This window comes from Anas platyrhynchos, chromosome 22 (assembly GCF_047663525.1).
Source record: "Anas platyrhynchos isolate ZD024472 breed Pekin duck chromosome 22, IASCAAS_PekinDuck_T2T, whole genome shotgun sequence".
Lineage (NCBI taxonomy): Eukaryota > Metazoa > Chordata > Aves > Anseriformes > Anatidae > Anas > Anas platyrhynchos.
The window spans coordinates 4530780-4549683 of NC_092608.1; the positions used below are offsets into that span (position 1 = coordinate 4530780).

Genomic DNA, 18904 nt, shown 5'->3' on the forward strand with positions numbered 1-18904 from the left:
GTTTATGCTATCTTTATGTTCCTAGCTTAAAAATGACGGCTTAGCTGCCATTTTACCAAACCTTCCTGCTTTTTTTTACTTCCTCCTCCTTGGTCCAATTAAAAATACCTGTGGAAGCATGCAAAATTGTCTCTGTTTACTTGATGGCTTTGAAGGAAGAGGATATCATCTTTAGATGACTGAAAATTCACCTGGGTGCTTGTACCTTTATATCACAGAACCTATCAGGTGTTAAAGCGTGTGCTGCGAGCTGTTCGCTGTATTAATTTTTTGCTCGGTGTTTACTGAGACAGCTACTTAACAGAGTTATCAGTGGAATATCAGTATGATTAACAAAAGATAGGCTTCAACTTAAAGCAACTTGTTGCAGATTGTGTTGTAAAGTGAAGGGATACCATGGAACACCTGGGTGACGCTGCAGGCAGTAGCCATAACTGAAGCGTCGTGAATATTTTAGTAGTTTGCCCTAACGTGTGGTGTAGAAACCTTGTATTATAATTTTCTGTAGTGAAATGTAGCCACAGCTGTGCCAGGGTGTTAAAGCAGAGGGACAAGAGGCGGCTGGGGCTGGGGCTCCCCTCAGCGGCCGGGAGGGGCCTGACATGGCGGCGGCGCGGCCCCGCCTCCGCGCTGGGCGGGAAACCGCGCCCGGGCCGGCCATGGAGGCGGCGGGCGACGAGCAGCGGGTGCTGCTCGAACAGGTACGGTGAGGCCGGGGCTGCCTCAGCATCCTCCTCCTCTTTCTCCTCCTTCACCGCCGTTTTCCCCTGATGCCCGCTCCTCTCGAAACAGAACCGGCCGCAGCACCACCGGAGGGGGCCCCCCGGGACAAGATGGAGCCGGGGCGGGAGCGTGTGGGGGCACTGAGGAGCTGAGGGGGTTTCGGGGTGGGCTGGGGGCTGTGCGACCGCACGGCTGCTTCTTTACAACACAATTCGTGATTTCCGCGAGAGATCGGCTGTGGGTCTGCGGGGAGCTGACCTGTCGGTCTGACCTTCCAGAGGCTGCGGGCTGCGGTGCACTACACGGCCGGCTGCCTGTGCCAGGACGTCGCCGAGGACAAGGGCATGCGGTTCAGCAAGCAGGCCATCGCCGCCATCGCCGAGATCACCTTCAGGCAGTGTGGTACCTCCCTTGTGTCCTAATTACCTGCACAACGGCACGGGCGGGCTGGAGAGCGGGTGCTTTACAAAAAAACAGCCGTTAAACCCGCTGTCAGGGATGTATCGCTTCTTGCGTCACGATTTTAGAAGTGCGAGAAGTTGTAATTCTGTTTTTCAGACCTGCAAAAAAGCATTTAAATGTATACGAAGTAATTTTATGGGCCACCTGCAACAGTGACACACAACGAATTATGATTACTTCTTCAAACTTACATTGACAATTTGCAGCTGCACCTTTGTTTTTCTGTATTACTTATCTCTTCCTAATCAGAGACAGTATTTTAAAATCCATGGTGTCTGTTTTTTCTCCAGAAAACTTTGCAAGAGACCTCGAAATGTTTGCCAGGTAGGTAGTAGGACACTTGATCACTGCAAAAGCAGCTCAGATAACTGCATAATCTTTAAAACGTGTCTTGTAACTCAAGTTTTAAAGGGTTCTGTTGACTGATTAAATAGCGGCTGTGAAGTTAGGAAATAAGTATGCTGCTACAGCTTCTTCCTCATCTTTGAAGCCAATTTGTGTGGTACAAGTGATTGTTTAGACTAATGGCCACATAAAATTGTCAAATTCATTGATGTGTAGTGGTGCTGAATGGTTTGGGAGTGACAGATGCTTGCTACCATGCCTGTGATTCATCTAGTTGCTCCAAGGAGGTAAGGGAATGTTTTAAGGACTCTGTTTGGTGCTCTGAGTCAAAACCAACTCAGTAACTTACTGGGAAGTAGGAGCCAGCAACAGTGTCAGATAATCTCTGCTAAATTCTACTCTTTCTACACATAAGTGTGAGTATTTAGATGTACACATGCACACTTGAAAAAAGGTTTTTCTATGTTGTTGTTGGAAAAGATTGTCATTGTTGGTTGCTGGGTCCCTATTAAGCTGCACTGGTTAAGAGTCTGTATTACATGCTCTATGACCTTTTACAGCTGGTGTTGGCAAACACATCAAGGGGTGTTTTTTAATTATATGCAGGCATGCAAAACGAAGCACAGTCACTACAGAAGATGTGAAGCTTTTGACTAGAAGGAGCAATTCTTTGGTGAGATTCACTGTATTTTCTGTCTCAACACTCTTCTCAAACCAATTGATTAATTTCAAAGAGCATCTGAATGGAGGGTATAAATGATTAAATAACTATTGCTTAAGCAATTTAAATGATTTGTGGATGATAGATGGGCATTATTCAATGATTTAATTTCTTTCTTCACTGTGGGAACACAGATCTGATTGTAGCTCAAGCAACAATGTTCAGGTTGCATCAGAGCTGCTGAGGTTTCAAGTACAAAAATACAACAAAGAAACACTATTTTTTTTTGCTGATGTTGTATTACTTTGTTTTAGCCTAAGGTCAGGAACAGCTTGTGTCCATGTCGATATGCTGAGTCTCTTAACATTAATTCAGGGATTATTCACATTACTGTATTCTCGTATGTTCTGACCTATATAAACTTTGGTGGACTTAAATTGACTCGTTTTAAGGCATATGTGTGAATGCTTACATGAAGAAGAGGGCAATACCTTCACAAGGAGGATGCTCTTGTCAGTATCTAATAATTGGTAACAACCAAAATTGTGTTCAGTATGCTGTAGAATCCAGAAGGAGGCTTACCTTTGCTTGTCAAGTTTTTTTCAAGGTTCTACATTATAAACAGATGCTTCTTTTCAAAAACAGAATGTCTGTGCAAATGAATACACCTCATTTGAAGAATGCTTTGAATGCTAATTTTAATTTTGTGTGTTTTTTCCCCTTCTCTCTGTGTGATTTGAAATATGCAACATGAACCTACTGTGAGAAGGCATAATAAATACTGGAGCTGAATTTTTTGTTCTTAACTATTGCGAGTCATGTCTAGCAGGTGCAGAGGAATCTGACAATGTTTCAGTACTCTGATCAGCAAACTCCAAGTAACTGTTAATGTTGCTGTCTTAGTTCTAGTGATGGATGCAAGATACATGTAGATTTGTAAATCCTACTTTTGCTAGGGCACTGCAGTATCTGAGACTATCCAACTGAGACTGAGGGCTTTGTGCAAGAATTAAAAGGGATTGGTACATGTCACTTTTTTGGGGGTGACTTGCTTATTTTTTGTAAGAAGAGTTTGCCCAGTTAATTTATTTTAAGATACATGAACAAAGTTCTTCATTAGGTTACTGATTAGTTTATTTTCTCAGCTAAAGTACATCACACAGAAGAGTGAAGAACTCACATCAAATACCATGGAACAAAAGGAGAAGAAGAAAAAGAAATCCAGTGCAGCTAAGGGAGGGAGAAATTCGGAGGAACATGAAGCACCAGTGTCTGAAAGTGAAGACTCCAGCATGGCATGATTTACCTTTCAAGTAACTTCTCTGGTCGTTTTCTCTTACTATCCTAGAAGACCAAAGTTAGCATACCAGGGATTGCCCTTGCAGGTTAGCAACAGTAACAAGTCTTTACCTTTTTAGGTGAACATGATTAGTTGTATTTTTTGTTCCAAAACTGAAAAGGCTGTCAGAATTCAGCAATGTATACAGCCAAAATGCCTTAATTACTCATTAAACATTATCTTACTGTTATTTAAAAGAAAATCCTTTACTGAAAGGGTTTAAAGGAAAGCATTCCCACTGAGCATAAGGCCTCAGTATGTGCAACTCCCTCCATGCAAAAACTTAGTTTTTCTACTAATTGATCTCTTTCTCATTTCCATTTCTTTTTTTTTTTTTTTTTTTTTTTAAGGTATTATATTTTCTTTTTATTAGCCATATTACTTGTTCTCTTGACAATTAAAGCATATTTTGTGTAATTTTTCTACTGTGATATTGTTGTTATGCAATAATCACTTTCAATTGGTTGCATGACACTTCTGAATTTTATGGAATATGCCCCCCCCCAGTGGTGTTCAGAAATATATCACCATTGCCCTCTGCTGGCCTGGTACAGACTTACCAAATGTTAGTTCTGTAGAAGCAGATTTTAAGAATCATAGAATCATTAAGGTAGGAAAAGACCTCAAAGATCATTTAGTCCAGCCTTAAGACATAAGGTACTAGATATAGTGAAATGAAAGGAGGAGAAGGCTGCTTAAAAAACTGTGGTATGAGAAAGTTTATAGAGCAGGAGGATGCTTGCCCAGGGTAGTCTAAAATGTGCAGTAAGAGACAAAAAGACTTGATTGCTGGTTTTCCCTTGCTCTTGACCCATCAGACAAATACTTCTTTGATGCCAGTTGTTCTGTCCTGAAGGAGGCAGCTTAGGGAAATTTCCCAAAAACATGTTTGAAATTATCAGGTTTTCATTTCAGTAATTCTCTTCTCAGCCCTTAAATACTACACCATGATTACAGGATAACTCTAATTGCCCTGAAAAACTTCTAGGTATAGCTTTGCTTCTTGTTTAAAATCATTCTCTCTTGAAAGAACAGTACTATTTCTGGACTAGGGTCATTCATTTGTACCTGGCACATGGGAGAAAAGTAATATTCTGGGCTCCTTACATGTGCTGCCTTTTATTCTTGCTCTGTGTTTGAGCTATCAAACAGTGGTGGATGGGGAGAAAAAACAGGCTTTTTGTAGGCTGTAACTATTCGGTATTGATCAAATAAAACCAAGCATTGCAGTGCAGGAAAAAAAAAAAAAAAGAGGCACGAATCTCTCCCTCTGGATCTATACGGGACGTTTTTCACAATCACACTTCTAAACACCCTCCTGTTTCCTTGTCCCAAACTGCTCCAGTTCCAGGGATGAGATGGGCTTTTAGAAAACTTACTCTACTTTAGAAAACTTTTCTACTGATTTATTTAGAAAACTTATTCTACTGACTAAAAGAGTAATAACCCAGGACAAAAACCCAGTATTGTTTTTTGCTCTTACCCACTTCTCACTGAAGGAGAGACAGTTCTGTAGTCCTTGTCTGAAATCTGTCACTTCCTGTCTGAACACATACACATATTTCACTGCAGAATGCAGAAGATGCTGGCTGAAAGCTAGAGATGGTTTACTGAAAAGTCTTGTGTTTGTTTGCTGTGGAAACATTAGATCTGGCAGAGGTTATTTTGTTATCACTGACAGGAAATTCTAGCTCTGAGCTGACTTTTGGAATGTAATGATCTAAAGATCTATAATAAAATCTACCCTAAAAAAAATCAATTTATAAGGATAATTGAACTGTTAGGTTTAAAAATCCCATTAATGGAGATGTTTTAGGAGTTTTCAGCTTTGTTTGATTGATTGCACTATTGAAAGAGATCCAAGAAGCAGTACATAAACTTGACTATTATAAAAGGATTTTTCATAGAAATTAGAGGATGAGGTATAGCACTGGAGTCTGTTAGCCTATTAGCTAATCGCTTCTCATTTGTCACAGAGACATTTGAAGGATGTTGACTATAATAGAGTTTTAAAGAGAGCTAAGTACTGTGTATGTGCTCTTCGCAGATAATACTCGAGATTACTTCAGCTCAGCTTTAGGATAGAGTTTAACTGCAGCTCCCATCAGCTTATGAAAATCTGTTTTTGTTGTTAGTAGAACAGAACAATTAAGAGTAACAATTAAAATTATACTGTGCTACATCTAGTTGATAATTTGAATTCTGTAGCGTAAGAACTGCAGCATTTAGTAATTTACAGGCATCTGAAGAGCTCTAAACTTGATAACAGAAAAAAAGCAGAAATGAAAATCCTCTTTTTTCTTAAGGCTAGATTGAAAGGACCATCACTGCCTTCTACAGGTAGTATCAGCATGGTCTCTGTGACTGCCATCTCAGGGTTCTCCTGAAGTAGTTAAAATGTTTGTAATACATGTAGGATTGAAGTAATTATGCTGTTATTTCAGATATATGGAAAAGTGATAGGTAAAACCGCTTTCCTCTTGTACAGCGTGAGCAGTAGGATTTCCATTGCTAAGCTGAGCTTGAAAAAAGCAAAGCACTGAAGCTTTGAGCAAGACTGAAAAAAGGGTTTAAAAGGGGAAGAGTGGTAATCACAGGCAGAGACATAAGCTCACAGAAAAAGCCTGCTGACAGCTAATCTGCTCAATGCACTCAGTTTCAATGGGTAGCCAGTGTAATTAGCTTTGAGTGCAATACAGCATGCTTCAGAAATTGTTAATGGACAGCCATACGTGTTCTTTCAGAAAGCCTCGAATATAAAAAGCTTGCAATAAGTAGCTATTTAAAGCAGCAGGAACCCCTTTTACCTGCCATGGCCTATGATGTTACAAGCCAGAAGCATACACTGTAAGAAGAAGCAATCACTTGCCCAAGCGAAACAGATTGTCCAAAAAGTTGACTGAAGGCTTACCCCCAAATTCCAGCCAGATCTCAGGGGGTAGCATCTTCAGAAGTTCCTTGAAGTATTTTTTGCTTACCTACACAGATGTACTAAACTGATAAGAATATTTTAGTTACTGAATTAACCACATGCAAATTTAGACTTCCAGTGTATCTATATACAGTGCCTGCTGTAGCAATACTCAGCAGACAGCATCCAGTACCATTTAAGGTTATGTTAAAGGTTTAAGGTTATGTCAAATCGGTGGATTTTGCATGATATTAGGAAGGATTTATACCTACAAAAACTTTCCCAAAGTTTCAGCTCACCTTTCAGCTGCTTTTGTATGCATTTCACATTCTCACAGGAGAAGAAAAGAGTACACCAGAACTCTCACCATGTTCACACCTATACCTAAATATCATCTTCAGACAGGTTAAATATGGAATACTTTTGCATTTTAAGTTCTTCCTCTATCCCTAAATAGTGTACATATTGGCACATTCTTTAATCATAGCCACCAGCAGGAATATCAAAACTGGTCCAACAGTATAGTAAAAAGGTTTTAATGACATTAGAAAAAGACTTTAACCAATTTAAAAATAAGCAGGTTAATACAGAGGTGTTATGATACCATACCAGTGATTAGGATAGGAATACAGACAGGCCAAATAGAAGTCTTTGTGGTGGTTTTACTCAGGTGGGCAGCCAAGCTCCACCACAACTGCTCTCTCACTCCCCCTCTCCTCAAAGAGGAAGGGGGAGAAAATACAACACAGAGAGCTTGAGGTTTGAGATGTCCTTGAGGCACACACTTGATATCCCCATCTTTCTGCATTACCCACCAGGTATACCATGGCCCTTGGGCAAAGGCAATCCCACGAGTGGGTTTGCCTTTTCCCACGGCAGGGGCAACCCACACTGCCTTCCCCATCCACTTTCCCACATGCACTACAGGGACTTTAGCTTCTCCCACAGTGTGTTGGGGTTTCGTTTCAACAGGACCAGGACGGCTGTCAGACCCCCAGTTGTTAACTAGCCAAGTGGCCTCTAGTAGATTTATATCCTAATATTTCCACATCCCAGCACCCAATGCTCGCAGCATAGTTTTTAACAGTCCATTGTACCTCTCAACCTTCCCAGAGGCGTGTGGGTGACAAGGGATGTGATACACTCACTCAATGCCATGCCTCTTGGCCCAGGAGGTGACCAAATTGTTTCAGAAGTGACTCCCATTGTCAGACTCAATTCTCTCTGGTGTACCATGTCACCACAGCACTTGTCTTTCCAGGCCCAAGACAGTGTTTCAGGCCGTGGCATGGTTTACTGGCTGTTTCCAGCCACCCGGTAGTTGCTTCTACCATGGTGAGTATGTAACATTTACCTTGGTGGGTTTGTGGGACGAGAGTGACCAAGAAGGAGAGGCAGAGAAGCGCTGCAGACTGACCATAACCCCCATTTCCCCGTTCCCCTGCGCCGCTCGGGGGGAGGAGGTGGAAGAGGGTGGATGGGGGGGAAGGTGCTTTTGGTTTCTTTCCTTTGTTTCTCGCTTCTCTAGCTTGTTAGTAATAAGCAATAAATCTTACTATCTCCCTATGCAGAGTCTGTTTTGCCCGTTACAATAATTACTGTGTGATCTCCTCGTCCTTATCTCAACCTCTGAGCCCTTTTCATCGTATTTTCTCCCCGTTCCTCTTTGAGGAGGGGGAGTGAGAGAGCGGCTGTGGTGGAGCTCAGTTGCCCACTCGAGCGGAACCATGACAGTCTTCCATCCCACAGCCTTTCAAAACAAGCATTTCCACTTTTGCTATTTTACAAATTAGTGCTTACACTGCACTCAAGGCAGGAGTTCCTTACAGAAAAAAAAAAGCCACAGAAATTAAGAGGTTTTGATTTTACTTTTAACTGGTGAAATTAGAGAGAAGTTCAAGTTCCTAGATGCCAGGCTAGAGCTTAAGGCCAGACAGCAGCTGGAAAAACCACATGACAACTTTAATAGGCCAAATCACAACAAACCCCTACAAAGAAAAAGCACGCTGTGTTCAATGAGCAGTCCTCAGAATGCCTTCTTCCTATTTGTTAACGTCCATGAGGTAGATGAATTTCATCCTTTACACTGCAAATGGTGGGAAGATAAAGTAACCAAACTGCCCGAGGCTCCAGAAGCTAAATCCAGCATTATCAGATGGAATTTTCTGGCTCCCAAGCAGCTATTCAAAGCTGAACTCTTACATGCTGTGTTTAGTAATTCCATTGTTCTAGTATTCTGCAAAAAGTCTAAATCCCTTTGGTTACACATGATTTGAGTCATCACAGGAGTTTAAGCCTCAGGACAATGTCCAGATTTCAGTTGTCTACAGCCAGACCATGGTATGACCAGCAAACTATGGCTGCCAGGATGTATCGTGTTTACGTTGATTGCAATTTAGAAAAACAAACAATAAAAAAAAAAAACAACAGCACACCCCACTTGCATTCCCTTGGCACTTGAGGCAGAACAAGAGTCTTATTTTTTACGTTTTGAACTAAGCCAGTCTCCCCAAGGTAGCGTTTTCTTGCCCTTTGATGTGCTCCTCAGGGAATGCAAGGTCTGCACTTGCTGTAGGCGCTTGGAGAGCTCCTGATCGCAGGCTTGCTGCAGAGCTTCAGCTTTCTGCTTGTCCCAGCTGAGAGCTGCAGCCAGGGCTTGTGTGTCTTCTTTCACGACCAGCTGTAATGAGACAGATTTGTAACAGTCTTCTCCACTGATGCTTTAACACCACAACCTCCTCTGCCCGCACTAAGAACAGGAACAATTAGACACCTATTTAACAATGCCAATTTGGTGATGTTTCTAGCTTACCTATTTCATCTTTTAGGTTACTATATTTTTCTTTCTACTGGTACTTAGAATTTGAAGCTATGTTCCAATGTTCAAGCAAACAGAAAGCAGTTGTTTTTCTCTTCTGTAGAAACTAAGACTCATAGTATCAGAACACATCCTATAGGTTAGTTTACCTAGTCTTTCCTTTCAAAGCTATAGGTTTATTTACACTATTTTCCAAAATAAGGAGGTTTTTATTTTGCCTTGGGATGCACACAAATACGGCTAAATGTATCTGCATCCAAAAGACTTGCTGGTAATACAGATGAAGCACTGGCTGTCTGTGCTATCAAGATTTGGCAGAGATTAAAACCACAATTTTTTCCTGTGGCTTTTCCAAGTATGTCCTAGAGTACTTGGAGGATTATCAGCTGCATTTAACAGCGAAGCAGGAGGTAGTGTTACTGAAGAAGAAAAACGGGCTAAACCTCAGCACTTTAAGACTGAGGTATATTGACAGTAGAGCCTCCAGAGGCAGGGACAGCTTCCCCCATCACCCCTTTCACCAGAGAGATTTGCCAGAGTATGGTTATGTGATCCTCACCCACCTCTAGATCCTGACTGTCCAAGCAGAGCTCTGGGACAGGTTTCCCTTTCAGAACAGCAAGGAGGTGGTCGCTGAGTGCTGTTTTGGCTGAAGTGCCAGTGCTGCTGGTACCCGTGTCAACCACATCCATCTCCTTTCCTGGTACGGTCTCAGACTCTGAAAAGTGGCAGCAAAATCATTACAGCCTGTGACAGGCACAGGACAGGAAAAGTAGCTCAGAATGCATTGCTGTTTTTGAGATTAGTAAGGCATACATTGTATCTAGATGTAGCCTGTAACTTAGGATATCTATTATGCTAAGGATTACTACATGATTTATGCTTTTCCCCCCAATATTCTACTTTCAGGCGTGAGAATCGTGACAAAGCAGCAAAAGGACTCCTGATCTCTCCCATTCAGAGAATTCTTATGCTACACCAGCTTAATACATCAGTCATATTCATAGCTGCTAAGCAAGTGGCTCACTCCACACTTTCACTCCGCCTTATTTGTTCTATTCAACTATTTCAGGCTTTTCTGAAAATCTCATTCGTTAGTATCCTAATGCTGCCTACCTGCTACTTTGCTTAAGATACTGCCTTCGTTTTTCAAGGCCTCTAGGTAGAGTTCCAGGAGCTGCTTTGACTGGCGTTCTTCTTCTCGTCTGTCCAGCACCTGCTGCAGGGTGTTCTGCAACGCCTGGATTTTGGTTTGACTTTGGGCAAGTTCTTCTGCCAGGTCTGAATGCGGTACATCAATAAGCACCTTGAAAAAAATAGGAGTGCTCCTGTTAACTCATTCCATTACACCAACTGCAGTACAAACAGCAAGCCTCCTGAATGACAGAGCCTCCACCTTCATGAAAGCTAGCATATTTCACAAGGTTTTCGTGTCACAGCAAGTCAGCCTGGTTCTGAGAAGCTGTATTGGTACTCCACCAGCCCACATTCTTTACCAGCAGCCAAAAGGTCTTCAGGGAGGTGCAGAACTGTGTGTTTTTAACAAACGTCCTGACAATTTCTGTCAATCAAAGCACCAATTCTTACGTGTGCATGGGAACACATAAAAGAAATACAACAGGCTGGCACTTGGGCACTTGGGAAGCTGCACAGTGCAGGAAAGCACCAGGAGGCTGTTATCACCATGCCTCACCACACACAGGGTGTTAGGCGCTCCCATACTTGAAACAATGAGCTCTGGAAGCTGTCAGCAGCTCTTCACCCTCCCTTGGAGCAGACAAATTTGGCATGCTGCTCTACCCTCCCTTCTGAGGCTTTACACAGGTGTCTATTTTCTATGAAAAGAGCCCACCTCTGCTGTCATTTGGCCCACACTTCCTTTTTCACTCTCCTACAGCCAGAATTAGACATGCTGTGAAGGACAATCAGTGATGAAGAGCATCCTCCTCAAACACATGCCCTGACGGTGAAACAAGTCAAGGAGAAATTTCAGTCTAGCATCACAGCCAAAATACAACATCTGAATTAAACTTTGAGATCTCATGTGCTTATTCTGTTCTTATTTTATTCCATCTACTGCAATAAATGGACGTTGGGCAAAACTAAGAATAGTTTTTCCCTGTGTACCTGTAGGTCTTCTTCGGACATCAGGATGATATTAGACAGGTCATCCTTCAGCTGCCTGGCCAGCTGCTTCCACTTCTCTGCAGCACCGTCCACTTCATCCACATCTGAGAGCCAGGTTGTTCCGCTGCCTGACACGAGTCACCCGCGAAAAGATGGAAACACAAGTAAGCAATACAGGAACAAGAGCCCTGACTTTGTGCTGGAAGCTGTGTGACGCCATTTAGGGTTGTTTGATCAGCATCAAAACAGCAGTGAGGTCTGTTACTCCCACTTCTCAGAATCGCAGAATGTTAGGGATGGGAAGGGACTTTGAAAGATCATCTAGTCCAATCCCCCTGCTGGAGCAGGAACACCTAGATCATGTCAGACAGGAACATATCCAGTCAGGTTTTGAATGTCTATAGAGAAGGAGATTCCACACCCCCTGGGCAGCCTATTCAGTGCTCTGTCACCCTCACCGTAAAAAAGTTTTGTCTCATATTTATGCGGAACCTCTGTGTGGAACCTCCTGTGTTCCAGTTTCCACCCACTGCCCCTTGTCCTATCATTGGGTGTTCCGGAGAAGAGCCTGGCTCCATCCTCCTGACACTCGCCCTTCACATATTTACAAATATTAATAAGGTCATCCCTTATCATGGAAGGGACCCAGCTCCCTCAGCCTCTCCTCCCAAGGAGGATGCTCCGCTCCCTCAATCATCCTCGTGGCTCTGCTTTCTCCGTCGCTCGCTGTTTTGTTCGCTGGGTTTGCAGGAAGAGGAGCAAGCCGCCAGGCAGCACAGGCTGTTCCTGAGTTAATATCGGGAGTATTCTTGGCTCGGGGAGCCCACCCAGCACCCCCAGCCCGTACCTGGGCTCCTCCCGCCCCACTTCTCGTCCTTCGCCAGCGCCACGAACTTGGTGTTGGGCGGCAGGCACCTGAAGTAATCCTCATCGTCCACGATGGTGCCGTCCTCCGCCAGCACGATGGTGATGGGCTCCAAGGCTTTATCGATGGCCAGAACACCGCTGGCTGAGGGAAAAAAAAAAGAAAACACCAAAAACCACAACATTTTGCGTGAGAAGCACGGGGAACACGCAGCTCTGTCACCTCACCGCGGGGCCGGGCAGCGCCTCGGGGATATCCCAGCCACATAAGGGGCGGCCCCGGCGTTGTGCCCTCACCTTTCTGGCGCAGCTCCCTCAGGCAGGAGGCGGCCAAGCCGTGCTGCTTTCTGCCCCCTCCCCGCCTCACCAGGCAGCGTTTGGGCCTCGCCGCCATGGCCGGGCTCCCTCCCCGGGCACGCCGGGACGTGTAGTTCCGCCGGGCGGCGGGGCGGGCTGTGCCGCCGGCTGGGCGGGGATGGATTAACCGGGCCTGCCAAGATGGCCTCCTCGGAGCAAGCGGAGCAGCCCAGCCAGGTACGCGGGGCCGGCGCTCGCTGCCCGCTGCGCTCCGCCGCCCCCCGGGGGCGGGCCGGGGCCGGGGCCGGGGCCCGGGCGCTGCCGCCGGGGAACGATCGTGGGCAGGGCCCCGGGCCTCAGCGCCCCCCCCCCCCCCCCATCCCGCCTCACGCGACCCCGGCGCCCTCCCCCCCCGTCCTCTCCTTCACCCTCCCCAACGGTCGCCGCTTGCTGAGGCGCCGACCCCCCCCGAGCTGTGTGGGGAAAAGGAGGGGAAAAAATCCCAAAACACCAAAATCCCCCCCCAAAACACGGAAAGGGAGAGCAGGCAGCGCGGGGGGCAGCGGGGTTGGAGGTGGGCAGCGCTGGTTGGGGGAAGTGATTGTGGTTGTGGCTGGAAACGGTGAGAGGGGAAGGTCTCAGGGCCACAGTCATGAAAAAGGCCGGTTTATTGCTTATTACTAAAAAGGCCGGACGGCACCTCCAGGTTCAGCAGGGCTTCGAGTCTCCGAGATCCCTGTGGAAAGGGCAGCGCTGTGACAGATGCAGCCCAAACCTTGTCAGCAACCGAGTGTGGAGGGTGAAGGGTCCGTGGGTTCACTGGTTTGGGTGCATGCTCAAGGAACACACTGAAAATGCCATGGTTTTATAAATCAGGACCTGAAATGAAAACGGAATCATTGCAGCATGGGTTTCAGCCAGCTGTGCTGGCTCACTGATGGCCCAGTGTAACTTCGGGCCCGCTGCAAACTCAGCTGGCCCCAGTTCAGTGACCCAGCACCTTCCCCGTCCCACCAGTATCCCCCACAGACACCTGAATGTGTGGCAGCTGTGGAAATCTGTAAAACCACCCCCGAGGTGGCTGCAGCAGGGCCTTGCTCTGCAGCAGCCGGGAGATGAAAGGGCTGGCGGGGTCAGCAGGAGGGAGGAAAACAGAGCGAAGTCTGCCACGCTTTCTTGTGCAATCGCTCAAATCTCTCCTGATTTGACTCAATGGCCGCTGGTACTTTTATTTGGGACTGGTTGAGTTTGTAGGGCCCAACGCTGAAGTGAACTGCGATAGCAATACGTTACATAAAGCATGTGCCCTGACTAATCAGTACAAATCTGCCAGGTTGTGAAAGGCCCTCTTGCCAAACTGGCGGTAGGCTTGCTGGGCAGTTTTGCTATGGCTATGTGCTTTCATCAACAGCAGCTTGAGGTGCAGGCACTGCAATCCATTCCTCGTGCTCGGAGCGAATGCCTTCAGCAGGAGGAAAGCTGAAACAACCCAAGACAGATGTGTGAGCCACTGGGCAGTCCACGAGGCAGCTGACTGCAGGTGTAGATAAAGAAAGCTGGTTAATGGGCAAATGTGAGTGCCCAAGAAACTTTCGGGTTCTCATGAGTTTGGGTACAGTATCCTCCCATGGCACCCTTCACATTTTTGTTTTATAGTTCTTTAGTGTTGCTTTACCTCAGGGCTTGTTTGCATTTTGGATACAGGCTGCTGGAAAGGAACTTCTCACCACAGAGACTTTAGTGTCTGGCAGCGCTGAGGAGGGAGACAATCTGAAGCCACCCTAGGAGGAAATGGTCAATTAACCGCATCCTTGCTGGAATGTGCCACATTGTATGCAAAACCACGGGATTCTCAGGCAAGAGCCAATTACTTGTGCCCCGTTTGGCTCCTGGCCTGTCAGGACTTTGTTAGCTGCAGAGCTGGATTAAAGGGCACCTCTGGCGATTTGCCTTGCTTCAGGTGTGGGAGGAAACAGCCAGGTTTGGCTAAAGGGTGGCCATGCCTCTCGGTGCCCCTTCCCACATGGCAGGAGCAGCCCTGATTCTCTGTTGAATTTCTCCGTCCCCACGTTGTGTGCTCGTGTGAGACACAGCTCACCAAGGCTGCTCCAGATCTGTGGTGAGAACTGTTCAGTACTCTCAACTTCTGTCGACTTGGGTAGAATTTGAAAGCATCTTCCAAGTTTGGTTGGAAAAAAAAAAAGGGGTGTAATCTAGCATTAAAGGGTATATTGCCCGGGAGATGAATTCCTAAGGGCACAATTTTGGAATAAAACAGAATAATGACAGTGTCTTTTATTAGCCTACCAGAATGTAAATGCCGCTACTCTTGAGCGGCCACTGCAGTTTTGACACTGGTATGCAAAAAGTTGTCCTTATTGCACCCTAGATGTTTAAAGAACTTAAAGGAAATATTTACTTTCCACCACTGAAGATACTTGTTTATTTATTACCAAGTGTTCAACATAAGGCTATGAGTAGTAGCAGTGGTTTGCTCAACGTGTTTATGTTTGACTCCTGTCATTTTCTGTTACAAATCTAGCTAGTTTAGGTGCTGCAAAGGGAGTGTCAGATATCTTTTGGCTTGCTGTCTGTTTTACTTAGTTTCATTTTCCCATTCTCATGAATTAATATATTGCCTCAAGCATTGTGGGGGGTGGTGTTGGAGCTAAATGAAATTGGAGGTTTAGGCTAGACATCAGGAAGAGATTCTTCACTGAGAGGGTTGTCGCACCCAGGGAAGCAGTCACTGCACCAAGCCTGTTGGAGTTTAAGAAGCGTTTGGACTGTGCACTTAGTCAAATTTTGGGTAGACCTGTGTGGTGCCAGGAGTTGGAATTGATGATCCTTGTGGGTCTCTTCCAACTCGGGATATTCTATGATTCTGTGGTTCTATATTCTAAAGGCAATAAACATTTCTACCAGAGATGTAAAGATTCATTAATTGGTTAAAAATCGCGTTCCTTAGGTCTTTTAACAATGTCTTTGCTAAAAACCAAACAAACACAAAAACAGAAGAAAAAAGAGCCCATCTCCCTTTGACTCTTCCTAATAATAAAAGTAAGGGAAGAGCAAGAGGAGAGTATGGCCTGTGAACAGAGTAACCAGTTACTGATTTTTCTTGGCTATCAGTATTTCTTTGGTGCTGAGTACCTTGACAGGATATTTGGAGAGTTTTGTTGGCCAGCCAGCCAGCAACCCAGTTCCTCAGTGTTGCATGTAACTTTGAATCCCAGTGTTAGAGAAAGTTGTTATTATTATTTTTTTTAACGTTATTTAGCACTTGGTTTAGATAACCATGTCTAAATTTTCAAAGCTGTTTAGTTTGGGACACAAAATGATACTTAATTGTCCGTGTAATTACGCGCAGAAGGAGGAATCCTGTAGCCTGGAAGTCGGTGTGTGGTGAGTTGCTGTGAGTCATAAAAGGCCTCAAGTTGGTACAGTCAGTGGCTGAGCTGGACTTGGTACCAAAACGGTTGTGCAGCTGTTGAGGCAGGAAAGAGTGGATTCTGTGCATGGAATTGTTCTGTTTGTTTCATAACATTGCAAGGCTCTCTTTGCTGTAGCCAGACTGCATGTAAATGTCATGTGAGAGACTGAGAACATAGAGGTGACAACGTGAACAGAATGTGTTGGTGCTCAAACACCTTCTATGCTTGGTGATGCTCCTACTTGTCAGTTAGTGGGGAAGCAAGAGGAATACAAAGGCCCAAATCTTAATTGTTTTCTTTCCAAAGCTTCATTATGGCAGCCTTGGGCTGAGTCTGCCATCTAGCTGCATTTTGCCTTCGTGTAAGGAGATAATTAAAGATTATAAACAAAGGTGTTGAAAGATGCCTGATTTCTTGCTCCAAAGACTTCTCTGGTTGCATTGTTAGCCAATATATAGGGATTTTTTTCCTTCCCTCTTGCTCAAGTGTTTAGCCTCAGGATTCTCTGCTGTGTTCATCTTAAAGGATGGTTTATGGTATAGGATATTAGGTCTCTGGACTGGATGTCCATTGTTTCATTAAATACAGGCTAATGAACAGCTTGTACGTGGAATGGATGGATTCTTCCCTGACTTGTGTCAGAGCCACCATGTTCCAGAGGGCTGCTGACTCCTGCCTTACAAGAAGCTTCCTTCGCTGTTACAGTATGTGCTGTGCTTGGAAGTCTTGCTGGAAGGAAAATGCAGATCCCATTTAAAGTGTTGGGCCATAAGTTACCCGACTAATCAAATATGTCAATGGGCTGCTCACACACACATCAGAATTTCTGAGTATGCATATTCAGTATCAAGCCTCTTACCCATCCACTTAATACACGTTTTCTCACAGTAACCTGCCTTCGTGCCAGATGCTTTTCTTTGGGCAGTGTCCCAGGTTGGCTAAATATTGTGTCTGACAGTCCACAAACACTACGGCAGCTCCTTAGGGCAGAACATACAAGGATTGGAGGCTCTGCGAACTTTGTGAGGATGTGAATTCTGTGGTGGGCAGTGCAGGGAGATGGTTTCTTTCTTTGTGGCTTTGCGACCTCGCTGTTTGCTCCTCACAGTTCTTAGCAAAGTCAGCTTAAGTAGTTAAAATGCTTTGAATTTTCCTTGAAACATGCTGCAGATAGCAAAATATGCACATTTGTAGAAAGCTCAACACTTAACACGAGTATCTTGATGGAGTAGTTCCATGGAAATAGTAGTTATCAGCTCTTGGTACTTTTTTGAAGTATTTAACAGGAATTTTATCTGTGCTATGCTTTTGCTGCCTTGTCTCAGCAGCTCTGACCCTGTACTAACTGAATTTGATGAGAATCTTTTCCTTAACTTCAGTGTCCTATTAATCAGGAGTATTCACCGTAGGAGGACACCTGTGTTAGTCCTGGGACATAACTAAAGAAACAAAGTAGAGTGTGTGTACCAAAGAAGTTTATCCACAACCTAAAGAGGCTCAGCTAACTTACTAATAAATCCTGCAAGCCATATTCTTGTTTTAATTCTCATGTTTTCCAAATTTTTGAAGCGGTGGAGTGAGCTTGAGACTATTCTTTTTTTTTTTCTTTTTTTTTTTTTAATCCAGCTATAGAAGGTTTGAAAGCAGATGCACTGTGCATATAAAAATAGGAAGCCAGTGACAAGCCTGAAGAGAGAGGTGCCCTTTTCTTGCTATCACACAGTGTTGCCTCCCCTACAGCAGGCAGTGGGACTTCCAGCATGGCATTGAAGCTGATAAGCTGGTATTTGCAGTGGTTATATTAAATGAATTGATAGTGGCTGAAATTTTAGGAGATATTCAGTGGGCTCACAAAAACGAGGATAAGGGCCTCTTGAGAAAATCACTGCCTGGCTGTGACATCTAGCTGGGCCCTGGGAATGATGCATATCTATGTGGAGGCAGCTGAGCTGCAGTATGTTTGAGTTACTGGCACCCTCTTGTGGCAATGTGTACTTCTTTCTGTATTTTTTGAGTATTTTGTAGGTGGGGAAAAAATCTTGGGCTGCTTTGGAAGTGTGGTGTATTGCATAAAAGTGATGAATGCAATTGGAAGACAAAAAGTCATTTAAGGACTTCTTTGGTATCGCTCAAAAGTTTTAGCTTTCACTGTACTCCATGAATAGGATCTCTTTTCTGTAAGTGAGCCTAAAACATGGCTTCTTTACCAGTAAAATTGCATTTTTTTTTACAATTGAGGTAACCTGTATGTGTCAGCTCTACTAAGATAAAAACACAGTGAAGGCAATATAGGTTAGACCATCTTAACATCATGTGAATCCCATTGGAAAGTAGGTGGTTGACCAAGATTAAGTTTAGTTTATGATAAAACTTTGGGAGAGCCGATGTATTTCAGATATACAGGGATCAAACTTTGCTTTTTTTCAGCACTACAGTCAAGTCCAGGGAAAAATTTCACAAAACATGGGACTCAGCTAAAAAATTACAGCAGGAGAGTGGAAGCTTCTGAATTTTAAGTCTAGGCCCACCTTTGACTTTCTGTCCTGCCTAAATCAGCTTGTTTCACTTTCCTACTGTGTCTCACTCCTTCCTAGTGTGCAAGGGGAAGTGTTCAGCTTTTGTCCTAAAGCTACGTCTTTTACCTCTGTGTGGGGAACAAGGATGGTGCTGGTGTTGCTGAGGTGCAGGGAGCTGTAGTTAAATCATAATTGCTTTGAAATCTGGAATAGTGCAGAAAACGAAGGGTGCATTACTGGATCATGGAAATGGGAGATGCTCAGTGTCAGGTTAGGTTTAGTCCCTCTGCAGAGGAGAAAAAGAATCCTGGAATTAGAGCAAGGTGCCTTTGCATCCACTCTGACAGCAATACTTTGGGCTGCTTCTTTTTTAGTATCTTTCTATCTTTTAGTACCTCAAAGTTCTT

General features: G+C 44.4%; 3 protein-coding genes across 3 annotated transcripts in view; 2 read left to right on the top strand and 1 right to left on the bottom strand.

The window, feature by feature from the left end:
- Window positions 1-549: 549 nt before the first annotated feature.
- Window positions 550-3947, top strand: CENPS (centromere protein S). The gene is made up of 5 exons (XM_027443207.3): window positions 550-701; window positions 1002-1125; window positions 1476-1509; window positions 2137-2203; window positions 3337-3947. The coding sequence occupies exons 1-5, from the start codon at window positions 603-605 to the stop codon at window positions 3490-3492; spliced, it is 480 nt and encodes a 159-aa protein (XP_027299008.2). The 5' UTR covers window positions 550-602; the 3' UTR covers window positions 3493-3947.
- Window positions 3948-6961: 3014 nt separating this feature from the next.
- DFFA (DNA fragmentation factor subunit alpha) lies at window positions 6962-12682 on the bottom strand. Its single transcript, XM_038166763.2, has 6 exons — window positions 12548-12682; window positions 12234-12395; window positions 11387-11514; window positions 10376-10565; window positions 9823-9977; window positions 6962-9121 (listed from the first exon to the last, which is right to left on the bottom strand). Exons 1-6 carry the CDS (start codon window positions 12642-12644, stop codon window positions 8918-8920), a joined length of 936 nt encoding a protein of 311 aa, XP_038022691.2. The 5' UTR covers window positions 12645-12682; the 3' UTR covers window positions 6962-8917.
- Window positions 12683-12695: 13 nt separating this feature from the next.
- PEX14 (peroxisomal biogenesis factor 14) overlaps window positions 12696-18904 on the top strand; it is a 77465-nt gene continuing 71256 nt past the window's right edge. The window contains exon 1 of the mRNA XM_038166762.2: window positions 12696-12784. Coding sequence (XP_038022690.1) covers window positions 12749-12784 — 36 coding nt within the window. The 5' untranslated portion in view covers window positions 12696-12748. The remainder of the gene's footprint in view (window positions 12785-18904) is intronic.

Excerpts from the sequence above, each read along its gene's own strand:
- CENPS (XM_027443207.3), top strand. The coding sequence starts at position 603 with ATGGCGGCGGCGCGGCCCCGCCTCCGCGCTGGGCGGGAAACCGCGCCC. Across the intron at positions 1,126-1,475 it reads GATCACCTTCAGGCAGTGTG|AAAACTTTGCAAGAGACCTC; the intron begins GTACCTCCCTTG and ends TTTTTTCTCCAG. Across the intron at positions 1,510-2,136 it reads GACCTCGAAATGTTTGCCAG|GCATGCAAAACGAAGCACAG; the intron begins GTAGGTAGTAGG and ends AATTATATGCAG.
- DFFA (XM_038166763.2), bottom strand. The coding sequence starts at position 12,644 with ATGGCGGCGAGGCCCAAACGCTGCCTGGTGAGGCGGGGAGGGGGCAGA. Across the intron at positions 10,566-11,386 it reads TGTCCGAAGAAGACCTACAG|GTGCTTATTGATGTACCGCA; the intron begins GTACACAGGGAA and ends ATTTTTTTCAAG. Across the intron at positions 9,122-9,822 it reads TGGACAGTCAGGATCTAGAG|CTGGTCGTGAAAGAAGACAC; the intron begins GTGGGTGAGGAT and ends GTCTCATTACAG.